At 45.2% G+C, this 17,141-nt stretch overlaps 1 protein-coding gene across 1 annotated transcript; it reads right to left on the reverse strand.

Moving 5' to 3' along the window:
• Positions 1–29: 29 nt before the first annotated feature.
• On the reverse strand, positions 30–12,509 carry LOC106649010. The gene is made up of 12 exons (XM_014366275.2): positions 12,198–12,509; positions 8,532–8,871; positions 7,851–7,987; positions 7,184–7,609; positions 6,900–7,092; positions 6,403–6,818; positions 5,899–6,079; positions 5,716–5,826; positions 5,215–5,636; positions 4,650–5,148; positions 4,458–4,577; positions 30–4,166 (listed from the first exon to the last, which is right to left on the reverse strand). Exons 2-12 carry the CDS (start codon positions 8,709–8,711, stop codon positions 3,984–3,986), a joined length of 2,868 nt encoding a protein of 955 aa, XP_014221761.1. The 5' UTR covers positions 8,712–8,871; positions 12,198–12,509; the 3' UTR covers positions 30–3,983.
• Positions 12,510–17,141: the final 4,632 nt, after the last annotated feature.

Genomic DNA, 17,141 nt, shown 5'->3' on the forward strand with positions numbered 1-17,141 from the left:
ATATATTTTGCTTCTAGTTTGTTTTTTTCATTATAACGTACATACATACACATACAAGTGTTTTCATGGTAGACGTTAAAAGGAGGTATTAGAGGGGGTGGAAGGAAGGTACCAACGTAGTTGTATCATATGTGATTTTTATGAAAAAAGGCGACCGGTTTATGCGCAATTACTTTTGTCGAATTCTGCGGCTTTCAAAAAAGTGTGTGCACTCGACTTGAATTTGTTTTTTTTCTCTTTTTTATCATCAATGTTCTAGAGAGTAACAACGTAGAATTGGATGTGACGAGTTTGAAATTCAATACGATTCTTTGATCTTATACGATAAAGTTGCGTAATCTCTTCTAAACGTACAGTCCTTCCGCGATCGTATAATAATATTTATTTTTCTTCCCATTTCAACCACAGGAAGAGCAATCGAAATTTGTTGAAAAATCCATCGTGAAATGTTCGTGCGTCTCAACGTAGAACGTACAATTGTCTAATTATGCACTCCAAGGATACATAATAGGCACCGATAGACGTCACACAACAACAATATTACAAATCAGGATTTAAAATCTTAAATTTATTATACACAGAATAATGTACTGTGCCCTCGTAGTATCACAGACAGACGTAAAAAAGATATCAAATGATTCGTTTTTCTCCGAATTATCATCCTCCCACCTTTTGAATCTTGTTTACGAATCTAACGGATATAGGATCGCATTCTCACGCAAGCTTTTAATTTGCAATTCAGCGTTATAAAAATAATAATTCATAAATTGAAGGAGAAAAATATCAATGATTTACACTAAACGTGATTAATAATAGGCGTTCAAGTACACTTATATTGTTGCGCATCTTTTCACATTTTTGTATGCTTTAGTTTTTTTCTCTTTGTCTTTTGTGCTCGTTTCAGAAACATGTGTATAGGTAAGAAATTAGTTATACGTTTATTATATGAGATTATTTTTCAAGCAACTTAAATCGGTCGGCACTATTATTGTCGTATTTTTTTTTTCATTCATACTTTTTGTTCCGTATTGTAATATTTCAACGCACGGCAATTCATCATCTGTTCATCACTCCGTTTCCATCAATCCTCGAAAGTCTTTTTAATATAAAATGAAAGCAATCATAAGTAACTTGAGCAAGGGACAAACACAAAATTTTGGACAAATGAAAAAGGCTATTTGCAGATATAATAATTTTGAGCTGATGATTTGACAGATTAAATGAAATTTAACTTTGTTCTCAGAACGCCAATTAGTCAAAGTTCTTGATCCGTACATTTAGAAATTGTTAGTAGGCCTCCCAACAAACAATTACTTATATAAAAATTGATTGTTCCATATGAGGTTTCGAGAAAAGACCTAATTGTTTCTAGTTACAGAATTACGAATTTTTATATCGAAAAAGGTCGAACGCTGTTTTTCCAATGAAAATACGTGCAGGTACCTGTAGTTTATATGCCTTTGCTTAAATGTAAAACTTACGCTTTAAATTTTTATCTTTTTGTTTTTTAATGGAGAAACACGTTCGTCGGAGCCGCACCGTAAACAAACGATATTTTTTTTTTTACAATTTGATATATCTGTGTCATTACATAGAAAACGTTCGTCTTTATTTCAACGTTGCTACAACCTTCGCTATGTCATTTAAAAAAGTTTCATTTCGTCGAATACGATAACATATCTATACAGTAAGAACGCTTGGTTCTATATCAAAAGCGTATTCGTATTTTTTTTGTTCTTCGTAGGTGTGTGATATTATGATACAAGATCGACATAGACATTTCTCGACGAAGCGATTATACATATTATTATTTCAACAATCAAAGCTTCATCATTTGATTCCGTTCAAACGAATGAATTTCTGCCTATAAATGTGTGTTTATGAGTGAGCATGAGTGTGCGTGTATTTGTGTGATTTTTAATTTTTTGATTCTTTAGTTTTAGATCGACGCTTTGAAAGGTATAAAAGTTATATGTATTCATGTATAGTTAGGTTTCTCTTCGTTTTCAAGGCCATACCGAGGAAGAGCAGGAGGATCCACTTTTCAGGATACAATAAGCATATTTTCACGCGATTCGAGTTAACTTTATGATTGTTTACCCTCGAGTGTGCAGTATTTGACGAATGTATTAAAATGCTAAAGTCGTACGATTTCACATGCATAGAATTATGGTGTCTTCTTTGCGTTACGTACGTGTTATGTGTGTGGCGTCTCGTATTCCGTTCAATAAGCAGACATTGGTTACGTAAAAATAAATTTAGAAGTTCAACGATGTTATACGACGATACTTTTAGTTGCAAAAAAAATGTATACGAATTCTCTGGAAAATCGAATGGTCAACATTTTTTTCTTCTAGCATGTTAAACTTGTTGTTTTTCATGTCATACATGCCCCCGAACTTATTAGAATTTTGAGAATCAACCATCATTCTTTTTCAGAGGTCTGAAGTTTTTTTTTCTAAATTCATAGTTTAAGGCTCTAAAAAGGGTGAATTCTAATAAAAATTCTGAGAACACATATGACATCAAAAACAGTAAGTTTTTCATGCTAGTAGACATTTTTTTATGACATTCAATTTCATAGCGAATTAGAACTATATTTATATTTATTCCTCGTGGCATTTCAGACTTTTGCTTAGTAGTTCAATATTTCTATACCTTAACTCGTTTTTTTTTACCTATATGCACAATTTTTTCCAATCGCTTACATGCTCTAAACTCGTTTGTTTCTTTTTTTTTATTTCTTGGTCAAGCAATTAAAGTATCTCATCAAACGCAAAAATGTTTGTCGTATATAGCTCACATTTATGTCGGAGAATGCGACTTTTTTCACATCTTGACATTGCACATCTTAAATTCCTATTTAATACCGTGATTTACCCAAGCGCATATTTAACAACAAGAATTCGCTAATTTATCAACTCCGTGTATACTTAAAATTCTCTCGAAAATATGAATTTTCATGCATAACAACTTGTAATCAGGATTTGTATATTATAATATGCGTGTATGTATACACATGTACGCTCGCATACATGTATATATAAATATACGTAAATCTTTTCAATTACAATAATATGTACCTTATTCTAAGATATAAGCTTTGAAAAGGCTTCAATAAACTTGCTTTTAGGCAGTTTGGATGTAGTAGCATCGTCATCACTAAATCATTAATTAAAAGTAATGTACATGCTCGATAAGATGATGCTCAGAAGATGCACGAGATTCGTCGAAAAATGCATTTTTTGTTGGCTCTATGTACATGCGGAATGTTATTATTATTATTATTATTATGTAATGCATGCATGAACAAACTCGTACCCACTTACATGCACACATATGCACATTCAATGCGTCGAGTCATATTTCACATTTTAGCACTGCCTCAATTTTCCAATGTTCATTCACATGATTCGCGGATGAAAATGAAAAATTATAGCTCGTACAATTTTTTGCATTTTCAGTATTGTCACACCTCATAATTTTGTCTTAACTTAACAACACACTTGTCCGGAGTTTGAAATTCATTGCACGATTTTAATTCGTTTAAAAATCTAACTATCCGACATTTCCCCTAAGAGTTATTTTATGTGCAGATAATAAAAAAGTGTTATTTTATCATCCATGCTAGATGAATTATTTTTCCTTTATAATAATAATACTTTTTTTCATTTAATAACAACGTATCTCACGCAATTAGAGAACACTATTTTTATATCAAATACTATGACGATTATTGGACGCGGTGTTTCATTTTTTTTTTGTTACATAGAATTGTAAGTACGAGCTAATCGTAATTCTAACCGATGAAGTAACGAGTGACGAAACAGAAATAATTGAAAAAAGAAACAACAACAACTCTGAACGTCTGGAAGAAGTTCATCGAATGAGAAGCTGGCGACGCAATCGTAATTAACGCCGCACTTGCCTCTCGAATACCATTTATAGGATGATGTGTGTTGTGTGTGTATAGATTTGGCTTATTATTTCCTTAGCGAATGCCACATGGGCGCAGGCCGCCTGAGAGCTGCGAGCATCTGACGCCAGTGCGTGCCGGCTCGGCCTGTGGACGATGCCCCAACGATTATGTGGCCGACCGAGTAGGCCTTCGAAGTGTTGCTCAAGTCTCCGGAAACCTCGGCGACTGTCAGTCTCAATTGAATGTTCTGCGGCACAAGTCCATAATAGATTAGCCATATTTATTCGACTATAATATTCGCTCTACCTAGTCGACCCATTTTTTCTATTCAAGGTGTGAACTCTTTTATTTGAACTAATTGCTCGCAAATTTAAATGGGTCATAGAGTATAGTGTTACTACTTTGAAGTGTAAGAGATATAAAAATAAACTGCTATTTCTTTTACAAGCAGCTACTTGAAATACAAGGCTCAAAATAAAAAGCTTACTAAGATGATTCGTAAATCTTGAATTTTAACCTATCTGGAAAAAATAATTACCTGAAGAGAATGTGCCGGCACTTTGAATATTATGGCCTCGTTGAAGATGGGGCTCTTCTCGCCTCGCTTGATGGATGTGCGTTTTTTGTGCATTTTTTTGCCTTGTTGCAACAAGTATATCTAGCCAAAGTAAAATAAAGATGCGTTTATTCTTTTGTAGGCGAAAAAAGTAAAAAAGTCGAGCTTAATTACCTTGACGAAAAAATCTCCCGGGGAATTCTCGTTAGCTCCTCGAAGATTGACTGCTTTGACCACCACCAGTGTGAGTCGTTCGGCCGTCGGCAAGTAGCTAAGAGAGAAGAGCAGAGCACCGAGCTGGGGCGCTGGACTCAGCAGCGAGAGCCAAGACGTGGTGGCCGGGGGCCTGGGCGTCTGGTCCAGGCGCAGATTGGCCTCGCCCAGTATCGTGGCCTCGCCGTCTGCCGAACTCTCATTTGGCAACTCGTAGGAGTAGACCTCGACGAGGAGGCTCCTGCCCGCCGAGCCACCGTCCAGAGGGAAGGAGAAGTTCTCCTGATAGCTCGGACAATTGGTGTCCTTGTAGACTCTGGTCTGGGCGTAGGCTTGTCTGTCCGGCAGCAGGTAGACCCTCGCGAAGGTGTTCTGAGCAGGACTACCGTCGGCGACCGTGAGATCTCGGGCCTCGAGAACGCTCACCAATAAGTCCGTCTCGCCCACGTGACCCGGCCACCTACATCCGAGTAAACAATTGTTTTTCTTCTCGAACTCGACGTTGTATATTATTAATTGCGCTTACCTGTCGTGCTCCAAACCGATGCAGATGAGACCTACGGTCTGCCGCTCGTCGTCGCCCGCCTCGAGGTCGTTGAGCACGACACTCGTGTCCGAGCAGACGCTCTCGCAGCTAATGGCCCGCTGCAGCGACGACATGTCGTCGAAATTGAAGCTGATCTCGAGCGAGCTGCGCCTCGAGCGACAGCTGCCGTTCACGAGCTCGCCCAGTATGTCGGGCACGATTATCTCGCCGTTCTCCTGGCCGACGTCTTCGAAGACTTGCGACAAGCGACGCTTCATCTGCACTTCCTCGAGCACGTTCAGGAACTCCTGACTGCTGCGTCGGCGCTCGGACTCCTCGGCCTCGTGCTCGAGCAGCTCTTGAAATCCGTTCATGCGTTCTTGCACGCTCTTGCGACGCTGTTCCAGACTATTGAAGATTTCCTAGAGCAATAATGGTGCACAATTATTAATGTTCGTCGTTGTTGAAAATGTTGCTCATTATGATTAAATTTCGGCTTACCTCGGAAGTTCGAGTGAAACTTGGATCAGAAAGATAAGAATTGTAGGCCTGTTGATCCAAATCTTTCATAAGCAACGGAGAGGCTGGTGGATCTTGCAAACTATTCGAAACCTGCCACGAATTTTATCATTCGTTATTTACATCGTTACGCAAGCAAATATCAGAAAAAAATAATAATTATACCTGCTGGGCAGTCCTCTGAGCTTCCTGATTCAGTTCTGGACTAAATAAGTCCGAGGCCCTCGGTGCCAGCATCATTTTTTCGTAGGGCGAGGTGGCTCTTGAATTATTCAATCTCTTGCTTTCCATAACCGCCTGGGAGGTGACGAGATTTTGAACTTGCTGAGCCGACGACAGGATCGAACTGTAGGGACAAATGTCAAGCGCATGATAAATAGCATTTAAATATCGTTATAAATTCATTTTCCGCAGTGCGCATGACTATATGCTCGTAAGTCGGTTTAGATTCCGTCACACGCGTCGTTTTATATATATTTTATCTCGACGACGATTAATCATAGCGCGATTACTCGAAGTTTCCTAATTAATAACGTCATTAGTGACGTCGTGAACTTAACGCGGCACACCTACATAGGTACGTATCACCACATACGCGGAAGCAATACAGTAAGAATTTAAAGTCTCACCTTGAATTCTATACAATCTACATAATCAATGTATACTCACTTGTAGAATTCGTTGGCGTCAATGTAATTCTGAGCTTTTGTGACGGCCCTCAGAGCTTTGAATATTTTCTCGCCAGTGGTGGGTTCCGCGCGTCGACCTCCTCTTCTCCGGCCTACCCTGATATCGTCGTCGTCGTCGTCGTCATCGTCGTCATCTTCGTCGTCGTAATCATCGATGTTGTTGATTTGTCGTTGCTCGGGGCCTGGATCAGGCGGCGCTGGGGGTGGCGGAGCCGCTGGACTGGCGACCTCCTCCTCGTCGTTGTCCGCGAGTCGGTCGTCGAAAAAGTAGTTCCGACCCCCCGAGAGGGTCGGACTCGTTGCCGGCGCGACGTCGGGTAAGCTCTGGATGTAGCGGGCTATGCGCTCCAGATCCTCGAGGTTGCGGTTGCTCTGCACGCGATGCATGAACGCGTCCTGAGAGCATCGATTACGAATAGCCATCGCAGGAATATAAGTTACATCGACGCACGAGTACAAGGATGTATGTGCACTTACCTGCGCAGAGTAGAGGGAATCGTAGTTGGTTTTGCCTTGATGAACGATGTCGTAGCTGCCGTACGGCGGGCTGTCTTCGTTGGCGCCATCGGGATCGCCCTTTTCGTCAAAGAGACCCTCGCACAAGGCAGTCCCTTGGACACTGTAACGAATGTTGCAGGTTGGCTCGCGCAGCGCACCAGAGTGAAATGGGCTGCCAATGAGCAAAGTTTACGCGTAAAAAAAAAGCCGTAAAATGTTGCATTAATTCGTAGTGCAGCCCTCCGTACTAGGCCGAAACGAACCTGTGGTTATTGAAAATCATGGCCGGCGAGGTCCTGTGCATGCTGAGGCTGGCATGGGCCGGCGGGGGCGGCAACGGCGGCGGCGGCAGCTCGTGTTGAAAGTGAAAGACGGTGCCCCTCGCGGACGAGGAGTTGAACTTGCCGAGGAGAAACTGGGCCGGCGGCGGAGTCAGCGGGCTGGGCTCGCACTCCCGTTGGCGCAGCAGCTCCGTGCGCAGCGGCGACGGTCGGGGCCTGGCCGTGGCCCGTGGCTGTGGCGCCGGCCGCAACGGCTGCGGCGGTATGTTGGACGCGGACGCCGAGGACTGAGCCGCCGTGGCCGCGCTCGGCGCCTCGTTGCTCGAGCTGCTACCTACCACGGCTGCCAGGGGTCCGACTGGCGGCTGCACCGGGGCTGGATGCACGTCCTTATCCACCGACTCGAATCTGCGGTACGATTATACATATGGGCTCGCGTATAATACGCGTAGAGTCGGTTATCGTCGGCAGTCTCTGACCGATGATCCGATTTGTGTGTATGTACCCGTCACGCGACGCCTCGGAGGCTCGAGACTCACCGCAACGCTTGACGTTATATTATGTCGGGTGATTTGCAGCATATAATATACATCGAGAATGAGCCACGCGTGAACATCATGTATGGCTATAACATGTCAAGTTGACTGACCTGGTGAAGGCTCCCTCGCGGGCGTCCAAGCGCAGATCGCCGTCGCTCGTCAGTATGTACTGGGACGAGCTCGTGCTGGATTGTCGATAGAGGCCCGGAACCTGAGCCGTCGGGTGCTGAGCTTTGACCAATCCCACCTACGCAGGCAGTGGATCAGAAAATCGTCAACGCGATCGGCTGTTTGAAAAAGCTCGCGAGCTTTCTGTAGCTCGCTCTCGATCCTGTGCCGCAAGCACGGACGATGCTCGCGCGCGCTCGCGGATAATTAATATCGAGGACGCGAGCGCATATATGCGGCGCTTTCAATTATCGCCAGCAGTCATAATGGAAACTGTTGATTGTATATACGCGCGCGTTTGACATAGCTGGACTCGAGTCGCGTCATTGAATTCCAATAAAGCAGCCGTATATCCCCAGAGATGACATACCATGTGGGTGCGTGTATGTTATAGTGCATTGGCAACTCGGATATTCAGCTTAATTATTATTGGAGAGTATTAGCTCGCGATATGTGGGGATGCGAGCCAGATGCTTTTCGAGATCGAGTCCAAGTGAGCGAACAGGAAGTGCGATGGAAATAATCGACGGATCGAGCGTGTTGGGACACGAACAAATGTACGTAACGCACGTATCGCGAGGCAAACGAAAGGATAATATTATAAAAAGTGCACGAATTCTGACCTTCTCCTCTCTAGGTGCCCAGAGCCAGGAGAGCTTCCTGCGCCAGTCCTCGCAGATGAACCAGACGTCGCGCGGATTGCATTGCCAGTTGACGGGGTAGCGCTTGCAGATGATGAGGGACGCGCCGGCTGCCAAGAGTAGTACGATGAAGACGCCCAGACCGCCGATGGCCCAGCCCATTGCTCGACTTCCCTATGTTGCTGCTGTGCTGTTTATCGACGACGTCACGCGCGGATTTAGCTGTCGCTGATTGCCTCGCAGTGGCGGCCCTCGTGCAGGCAGCTGTCGTGCAGGCGCTGCTGGATCATCCGCCTTATTGACGTCATTATCGTACTCGTTGCTGCGCATAGAGTCGATCGTGAAACAAACGAGCTCCCCCCCCCGAATTAGAAGCGGATTAAGTTGCAAAAGATAACGACCAAGATAATCCGCGACTATAGTATACTGCTTGCTCGATATACGGCGCTATACGATACAGCGAGCTTGCGAGCTCGCGAGCCGCGTGTGTACAATGGAGACACTTGAGTACCCGAGCAACCGGGATAAAGAGCTTTGCACTATGTGTGTGTGTGTGTGTGTGAGTGTATATAACACTCTGTACACGCGTTGGGTATACAGTATAGGAGCGTGAGCTTGGAGTGCATCATCAGCCGCGCGTCTATGTCGACGTACTCGCGAGCGCCCAGCACTATGGAGCTGATATTTTCAAAGAAATTATTAAGTCCGCCAGCTATCGGTACGCAAACGGCTAGGCTGCGCCGCGCCATATAAACGCGAAAAGCTCCTCGGGCTAGATAAATACGCGGCTCGACTGCTGTATATATACTAGAGCTGCAGCCTAGGCGCTTTTTCATTCGGCCTAAGCGCAAAGCGTGTCATTAACCCCTTATCACCGGGACTGCAGCTATGCGCACGAGGCGCTGCTCCGCTGTATATTTCCCTACAGTGTGTAGTGATCTGTATAGTCGCACGAAACAAAAAGGCCTGTAAATATATCGGCTGGCTCGCGGCGAAACAAAGGCAGATTACTCGACGAGCTTTTTGGATGGATGCCAAAGCTCGACGCGGCAATCTCGCGTGGCACCAGCTCGTACGAGCTTATAGACCCTCTCTCGCGCGCTATAGCTTCCTGCAGCTTCACTACTGCCTACTGTACTACCTACTACTATTGTAGCGGCTGCGACTCGACTTGTCAGTGAAATGCGAAATGCGTTCGCTCGCGACTATTATGCCGTCCCCGATGCATCCTCGTCTCTTGCCGTATGCCGACGAGCGCACGACGCACTCCCTGTATTAAGAAGACAGCCGAGTACTCGCTGCTGTTATGTACTGCTGCACGTAGAAAAGCGTCGTGCGAGCGCGTATTAGAGAGACTCGAGCTCTCGTGCAACGAGTATGTGTCATTGTTTTCCAACTCTGCTGCTACTGCTGCTGCTGCTGCCGTTGCTGTGCTCTAGTATCGTAAGTATAAGCTTCTCCGGCAGCTCCGAGAGAAAAGCGCCTGTCTCCTTTTTCGGGGAGCTTTTGACGCGTGGCCGTCGGCAGCTTGCGACGAAGATGATGAAGACGCGCGCCGCCGGAAGCCGACCCGACTCTATGAATGCGCCGCAAAGTCTCGCGAGCGCGCTCGACTTTTTGAATAGAGAAAGCTAGGCATGAATACCGTATGATCTGCATCCGTCGTGCACGCGACAAGCAGCTCCTTTCTTTTCATTATTATTACTATTATTATTATTATTACTATTGCTATTATCATTGTTATTATTCTCCCTCAAGAAGACGAGACGACATTTTTACCGAGCGATGCAGCGACAGTTTAACTGATCGACTGTACTCTCATTTGGCTAATGCACATTGTCGTTGCTATAGCCGTCGACTTTTATAAACGCGAGGCGCTGCACACGTGACTGTAATTCACGATTACGGGCTGCATAGTCCCCCTTCTGCACACCTCGCTCGCCTCTTACGAATAAGTTAATGCGAGTATTCTATACACGTGCTATGGTCTTATAACTGCTTTGGAAAAGGCCGTGTGAAATCGAGGCAAATAAAAGTCAAAAATGTAGAGTCGAGCGGCGGAAAGCTAGCGTTTCTTTTTCCAACTTTGTGCAACACAGAAGAAGGCGAGGAGTTGTGTGACAAAAATGCGCAGGTAGCCAGAGAGCAAGAGGGAGCACGAGAGAGAGAGAGAGCCAGCACAGAGGAAGGGAGCACCGCGCGACTAACGACCAGCCAAGGGAGAGGATGAAACGCATGCGTATTTATATACATATATACATAAACTAGGACAAACTTAAATGGAAAAGAGCTTACGGCTAGGTGCACCTATACACGTCGAGCTTGCGGAACTTGCACACAGCGGGCACATGCATGTAGTACATGTACACGGAGTGCAGGTAGATGGAGCACGTCAAAGACGCGTCGCGATTATTTCTGTGGCATGTACATAACTTGTTATTGTTGTTGTTTTAGTTGTCGTTGTTGTTTGTGCGTTGCCAAAGTAATGTAGCAAGAAAGCCAAGTGGCCCGATGCAACTTAAGGGAGTATTAGCAAGTGGCGCGTGGCAAGAGTCAAAGAGCATCGCAGAGTCTTCATCATTCGATTAAGGCGCGATATTGCCAACTCGGGCAAGCTCTTGGCGCGCAAAGCTCTGGTACAGCTCCAAAGTGCCAAGTGCAACTTTGCCAATGAATGAAAGGCTAATATCGCATCGGAGAAAAAGGCCGCATCGCGCAGTCACGCGGATGAAAATCGCGGCTGATACTCGAGCATCGTGCCTACAGAATGCATCGCTCGCATCGAATAAGCGGATATAGAAGCTAGTACCAACAGCTGCTCCAGTAGATCCGCAAGCAGCGAGATGTACGCGGAGTCCGTGTCAGTCGAGCGATGATTAGCAGGCTATTATCGAGGTGCACCGCAGCTACACGAGAGATCGCGCGCGCATACCACGAGCGAGAGCCGCAGCCGCAGCGACTGTAAGCTTCTCGCTCGAGCGAGCTGACAGCTTACAGCTATACACGCGTATCGTAAGAGAGCTAGCGCATAGACAACAACGAAGAAGACGGCGATGTGCAGCATAGTAGCGTCGGCATGCCTATGGCATATCGAGCGGTGCGCGATCAATAATGCAAGATACCGTGAGTGTATATACGCGCACGCGAGTCGGGCTCGTGCGCTCTGTTGCACATTCCTCGACGCGACCTGCTCGCGCTGCCATTGGCATCCAGCTCTTATCTCTCCATCTTCGCCCAGTCCCAAAGTTCTCGGGAGCAATACACTTGGAGCTTTCATTGATAACGCGCAGCTTCGCGCACGCGAGCCCTACATGCTGTGGAGCGCGTTCGGACCGGTATGTGCTCTGGCGCCAAAACAAACACGAGCCCGTGCCGTTATCCCTCGCAGCCGCAGCCGAGCATACGTTCGAGTCCGACGACGCCAGTGGGCCAATGAGCTAATTTCGCGCGGCGTATGTGCCATATAGCGAGCTTGCACTGCCATGCATCCCCTCTCCCACGACACTCGGATCCTTGGATAGCAACTCCTATGCAGCTTTGCGTACTGCACGTATTTCACGTAGGAGCACACGCGACGACGATTATTTTCCATTCGATACTTGGAAACCCTACCCTTTTTTAATGCGATATTGGCTGGATGACACTTACCCGTTATCCTTTACGTCGTGCTTTTCCCAGATGATCTTTGGATTGCGGATAGCTCCACGCCTGAGAGGTGTGTGTAGCACGAGGTGGTCTGCTGCTACTGCTGTTACTGCTGCTGTACTGTGTGTGGGACAGCTCAGCGCGAGGAGAACTGCAGCTCGGCTCGACTGCCCGATGCACGACACACTTGGCCGCTGCTCAGCGCCTCACTGGAGCCAAGCGTCGAGGCGAGCAAGCAGTCAGGCAGGCAGGCGGGCAGAACAGCAGAGCAGGGGGTGCGAAAAGAGCTTTCGCAGCGAGAAATTTTGCTTCGCTCGAGCCCTAGGCAGCGCCACCTAGGCCAAATCGCGCCGGACTATAGCCGTTCGCAGGCGGGCAGGGGCCGCGACTGCTGCTGCTGCTGCTGCTGCTGCCTGCCAGCCAGTCCGCGCTACGCAATACTGCCTACAGCTGCTTCGCGATTGCTATACAGCTATCGCGAGCTCTCGTGTAACTGCAAGCTCGGCGCATATATGCACTCGGCTGTACTCGAGTGGAAGTCGCGGCTACTCCGCGGCCAACTCCTTTCACCTACGCGTAGGTGGCTCGAGCTATAGACGAGCGTTGACGATATGCAAAAGCTCGGGAAGCGCCGCCGCAGGCCTCCGATCCGTGTGCTGCGCGCGTGACGCTGCTCCTGCCGCGCACACCGCTCGTGCGTGTATGCACGATCGATTCAGAGCTCGTAATGTTTGCCCTTTTTTCGCTCCTCCCCCCCTGCCCCGAGTCATTCGTAATTTTCGGCTTCTAACGGGATTTTCGATTCGACCTCGCTTCAAAAAACATCAAAAGAAAAAAACAAAAAATTGCTCAGCACTGTGAGTCTCTGCATTTGAACAGAGAAACACATCTGCGGGCTTGGCTGTACGTTACATCAACGTATATTTTTTCTTTTAAAAAATTATACATTTAAAACATTTTTTGGGGAAATAACGATAGACTCTATGTAAAATATATTCATTCTCGAATAAACTTTTTTTTTATCTATAACATTATTTTAAAATTCGTATTGACTCTCAAGATGGAAAAAGCTATAAATTTTAATATTCTATGATGTGAAAAAATACACAAATCACTCTGACATTTTTACAAAATATACATTGCTTTTCTCCAATACTCGTTTGTTTAACGAGAATTTTCGAATAAATTTTCTCGCGACAAATAAAAAAAGTTTTTTGGTTTCATAAAAAGGGAAAAAAGGCTTAATTAATATGTACTGCTCAACGCGCCCGCAGTTTACAGCAGTTTACATTGTACCCGCATTTCAACTTTTTCCAGGTCTCTTTTACGATATTGCAGAAAAAAATGTTCAACGCGAACTACGTTTTATCTACGACACGATTTCAATAACTCAAAAAAACACACGCACACAAAGGTGCGAGATGTCTATTGAAAAAAATCAGTCTGAGCTTTCGAAAATCAAATAAACTCATAATCAACCGCGAAATATCTAGGTTGAATTTATTCGGCACGTACGTGTTCGCTGCAGCATGAAGCGCGCGCGAATTCTACGGGTCTATATCGATTCTGCTTTTCTCCATGACAAGACCAGCAGAAGCGAAGCGAATCGCTAAGGTATTTCAACAATTTCAAAGTTTGATGCAGCCAAGCCAAATACCATAACAAAGAAGGATAGGAATTAGTCGAATATTTAAACGTTGCGAATAATTTAACCAAAGCTCCCTTAAAATTTCACTCCTGTTTGAAGCTGTTTGAAGCTCGCGCGTTACGTTAAACGATGTAATTCTCGTTTTATGTACATTGCGAATTTACCGATGTCTGTTGCTTACCGCATAATTAACGAGGGGTCTCGGCTTAAATAAAGCGACCTATTGCGAATCCTAATGAGTTTACCTGACAAAACCAGACCTCGTGTAATGTTCCAATTCATTTGCCACGAGAAATAGGATAGAAATAGCTCGATGCCAAAAAATAGTGAACTTGAAGCTCGTGCGGCCGAACCAAAAGTTGACCTATATCACTGAATTTATCGCACTTGTCGAAATGTGTAAGGTTCCAGGGAAAAGAAGGTAAATGTCAGGGTTAATTTGGCCGGCTATATAGCTCGCGCAAGAAAACTTTTTCATTCGTCCGAAGTATCCTTCCATATATACCTTTGCGAAATGAAGTTTCGCCGCGAATTCGCAGGTTTATCATTTTAATTACCCTGTATAAAGTCGAGGAAAGAAAGATTTCAGCGAAGCGTGCTCTTAAATTTTCACGCGCACGGCTACATAAAGTTTATAATGTTGAGCAGTTATATTGTAGATTCAACACTCGACAAACTTTTTATGTCGGCTTTAATATTTTCAATAAATACTGACTATCCAACACGTTGTCCGTGACAAGAGCAGCCGTTGTAGAGCGAGGAACAACAGAGCGGCACGAGGTAGCAAAGTACATAAACGAATATACACGCGTACGGACGTACAACACTTACATCGAGTTTCATACAGTAGCTTCATAAACTTTGACCTGATTCTCTTTTTCTTTCATCCTTGCCGGGGTTAGAGGTGCTCTCTCTCTCTCTCCCTCTCTCTCTTTTGCTTTCTACGTGCGGCAAGCATTTCACCTTCCTAATCCAATTCAAGTTCAGCAAACTTATATACTAAACGCGCAGGTGGCGGGATATATACACGCGAGTCAGCTGTACAGTATGCGGCGCGCTCGAGCTTTTCGATTAAATTGTCGCTCGCGCGACGTCTTGCGCGCATAATACGCGACGTTCTAACGTAAAGCGGTATATGTATAGTTCATTACAGCGTGTATTCTCTTGCTTCATACGCGTCAGATTTCATACATACGCCCTAAGAAGGGACGAGCTGCCTAGGAACGATCGACACAGATCGCAAGCTCCAACGAGCCCAGCGTTATGTACCTTTCTCTGATCTCTCTCTCTTTCATGGCTATAATGTGCGTATATACGTATATGGCTTCGTAATCGGATAGTAGGATCACAAAGAGCGAGGCAAGCGCTTGCACATATCGACGATAATAACACGCATAACGATGTCGACTCGCCCACAGACATTCACAGACAGACACAGACACACACACACACACACATACACATGTCGCAAGCTCGAGCTGTAAAGTCGTGCACAGATAACAGCTTGTGCAGTTATACCAGCTATTGCACAATCGAACTTGGTGGATATGAAGCGCTTAGTGCGCGCGGGCGGGCAAGCCGGGATAATGAAGCAGTCAATAGCAGACGCACGCAGAAAACGAGCTGGGCTTATATAGCCCGGCGTAAACGTTTTGCAAGCTCGCTCGCAGTAGAGCAGACTTGCGAGCCTCGGCATCAGCGTATCGATCGATCGATCTATCGGCATTGCTCCGCGCGCGTACCTACATATACACGCGGCAATGGCATTATGCTAAGAGCTTTTGAGCTTGCGAGCTTTCATTACGTGAATATATACGTATAAGCAAGTGCCAGCTAGTTATGTATACCTTTATAAGCGTCTATTCGTGTATCTACCATAAAGGGACGATCGGCTCGCGTGACCTTTGTCAATCGAAGGATATCATCAAAGAGCGGCAAAGGACTCGGTCCAAAGCCGGGGGGCGTGCACGTACTCTCGAAATACTTTGTCTACGTGCGTGTGTGCGTATATTATACGAACAGAACGAAAATAAAAATATTGCGCAACGGCGATCTTTTACCTTCGCAACGTGCCCCTTTTATTTTTCGGATTGCCATGGACGACGACGACGATCGCCCCGGTCGCGCGTCACGAGTTACACAAAAAAACATTAAGGCTTATCGATCGAATTATGAGCGCAAAGCAGCTCCTCATCGCTACGCAGATACACAGTTCCGCGAGCTTATTTATTCTCCACTTTTTTCGCAGTCTATATATCGTATGTTTATCGTACGTGTATGTACATAGGTATGCTAGTCCAGCTGTAGTGACGGGTTCGTGCGTGGGCGAGCGCGCCCACCTCTTTTACCGGGGCACATGGAATTTTTACATATACACATACGGATATCGTTTTATTGTGTCGAGATAAATTGCCGCTTGGAAAAACATTTTGTTTCGACGTATAGGCATATGTTCCAATTTCAACATATTTTCAACGAAAGTGGATTAGCAGGAATTTTTAAATGAAAAATTCCCCTTCTCTTTAATTTCACATTTATATTCGATGTTTATGCAGAATGGATGCTTTTATTCTCCAAAAGTACATTGCTTTACATTATTTTTGTCGACCATAAAAAAAGATTTACAGTAAAAGTTATTCCGTTCCATCGCATCGCATAAGAACAAGAGAAAAAAAATAAACTGTATGATTTACCGGCAAAATAAAAGGATCTCAAAATACTATGTAGCTTTGAACTGGAATGCGAAGAAAGACCGCGCGAGCTTTAGAGTTTTCAACGCAGGTTTGTGCAACTCGATAGAGAAACGAAAGAAAAAACCATCATCAAAGCGCGCAACTCGTCGACTCTTGACGTATCGCTTTGAAAAGGTTTCCAAGACAGTCGTCTGTATAAGAAAAAAAACATAGAAATATACAAGTTGAGCATCGCGTCGGATTCCCCAGGCAGTTGTAAAATTGTTTCATCAACGAAGCTCGTCGATCGCGTCGCGAGGGGTACGCATTTTTTTCTTCTTCTGTCGATAGCTCGGGGGAGCGTTGCGCCGCGTTGAGAATTCATACTTTATACACTGGGTATACCGTTCGGATCTCAGCTTTATTATAGCACTCGTATAGACAGTCAGGACGCAATCCACGCAGTACAGGGTAGCAAAGTATAAATGCGAGTCGAGTCGATCATCGAGATCCACGCCGGCGATGAAAAGCCGACGTAAAGAGATCAATCTCAGCCTCTGCCCCGTGTTAATGTTTATCGAGACGCGCTAATCCCGATATCCATGTCCGTGCGAGTGAGTGTATTAT

Source organism: Trichogramma pretiosum, unplaced genomic scaffold, assembly GCF_000599845.2.
Source record: "Trichogramma pretiosum strain Unisexual culture from Peru unplaced genomic scaffold, Tpre_2.0 scaffold37, whole genome shotgun sequence".
Taxonomy (NCBI): Eukaryota; Metazoa; Arthropoda; class Insecta; order Hymenoptera; family Trichogrammatidae; genus Trichogramma; species Trichogramma pretiosum.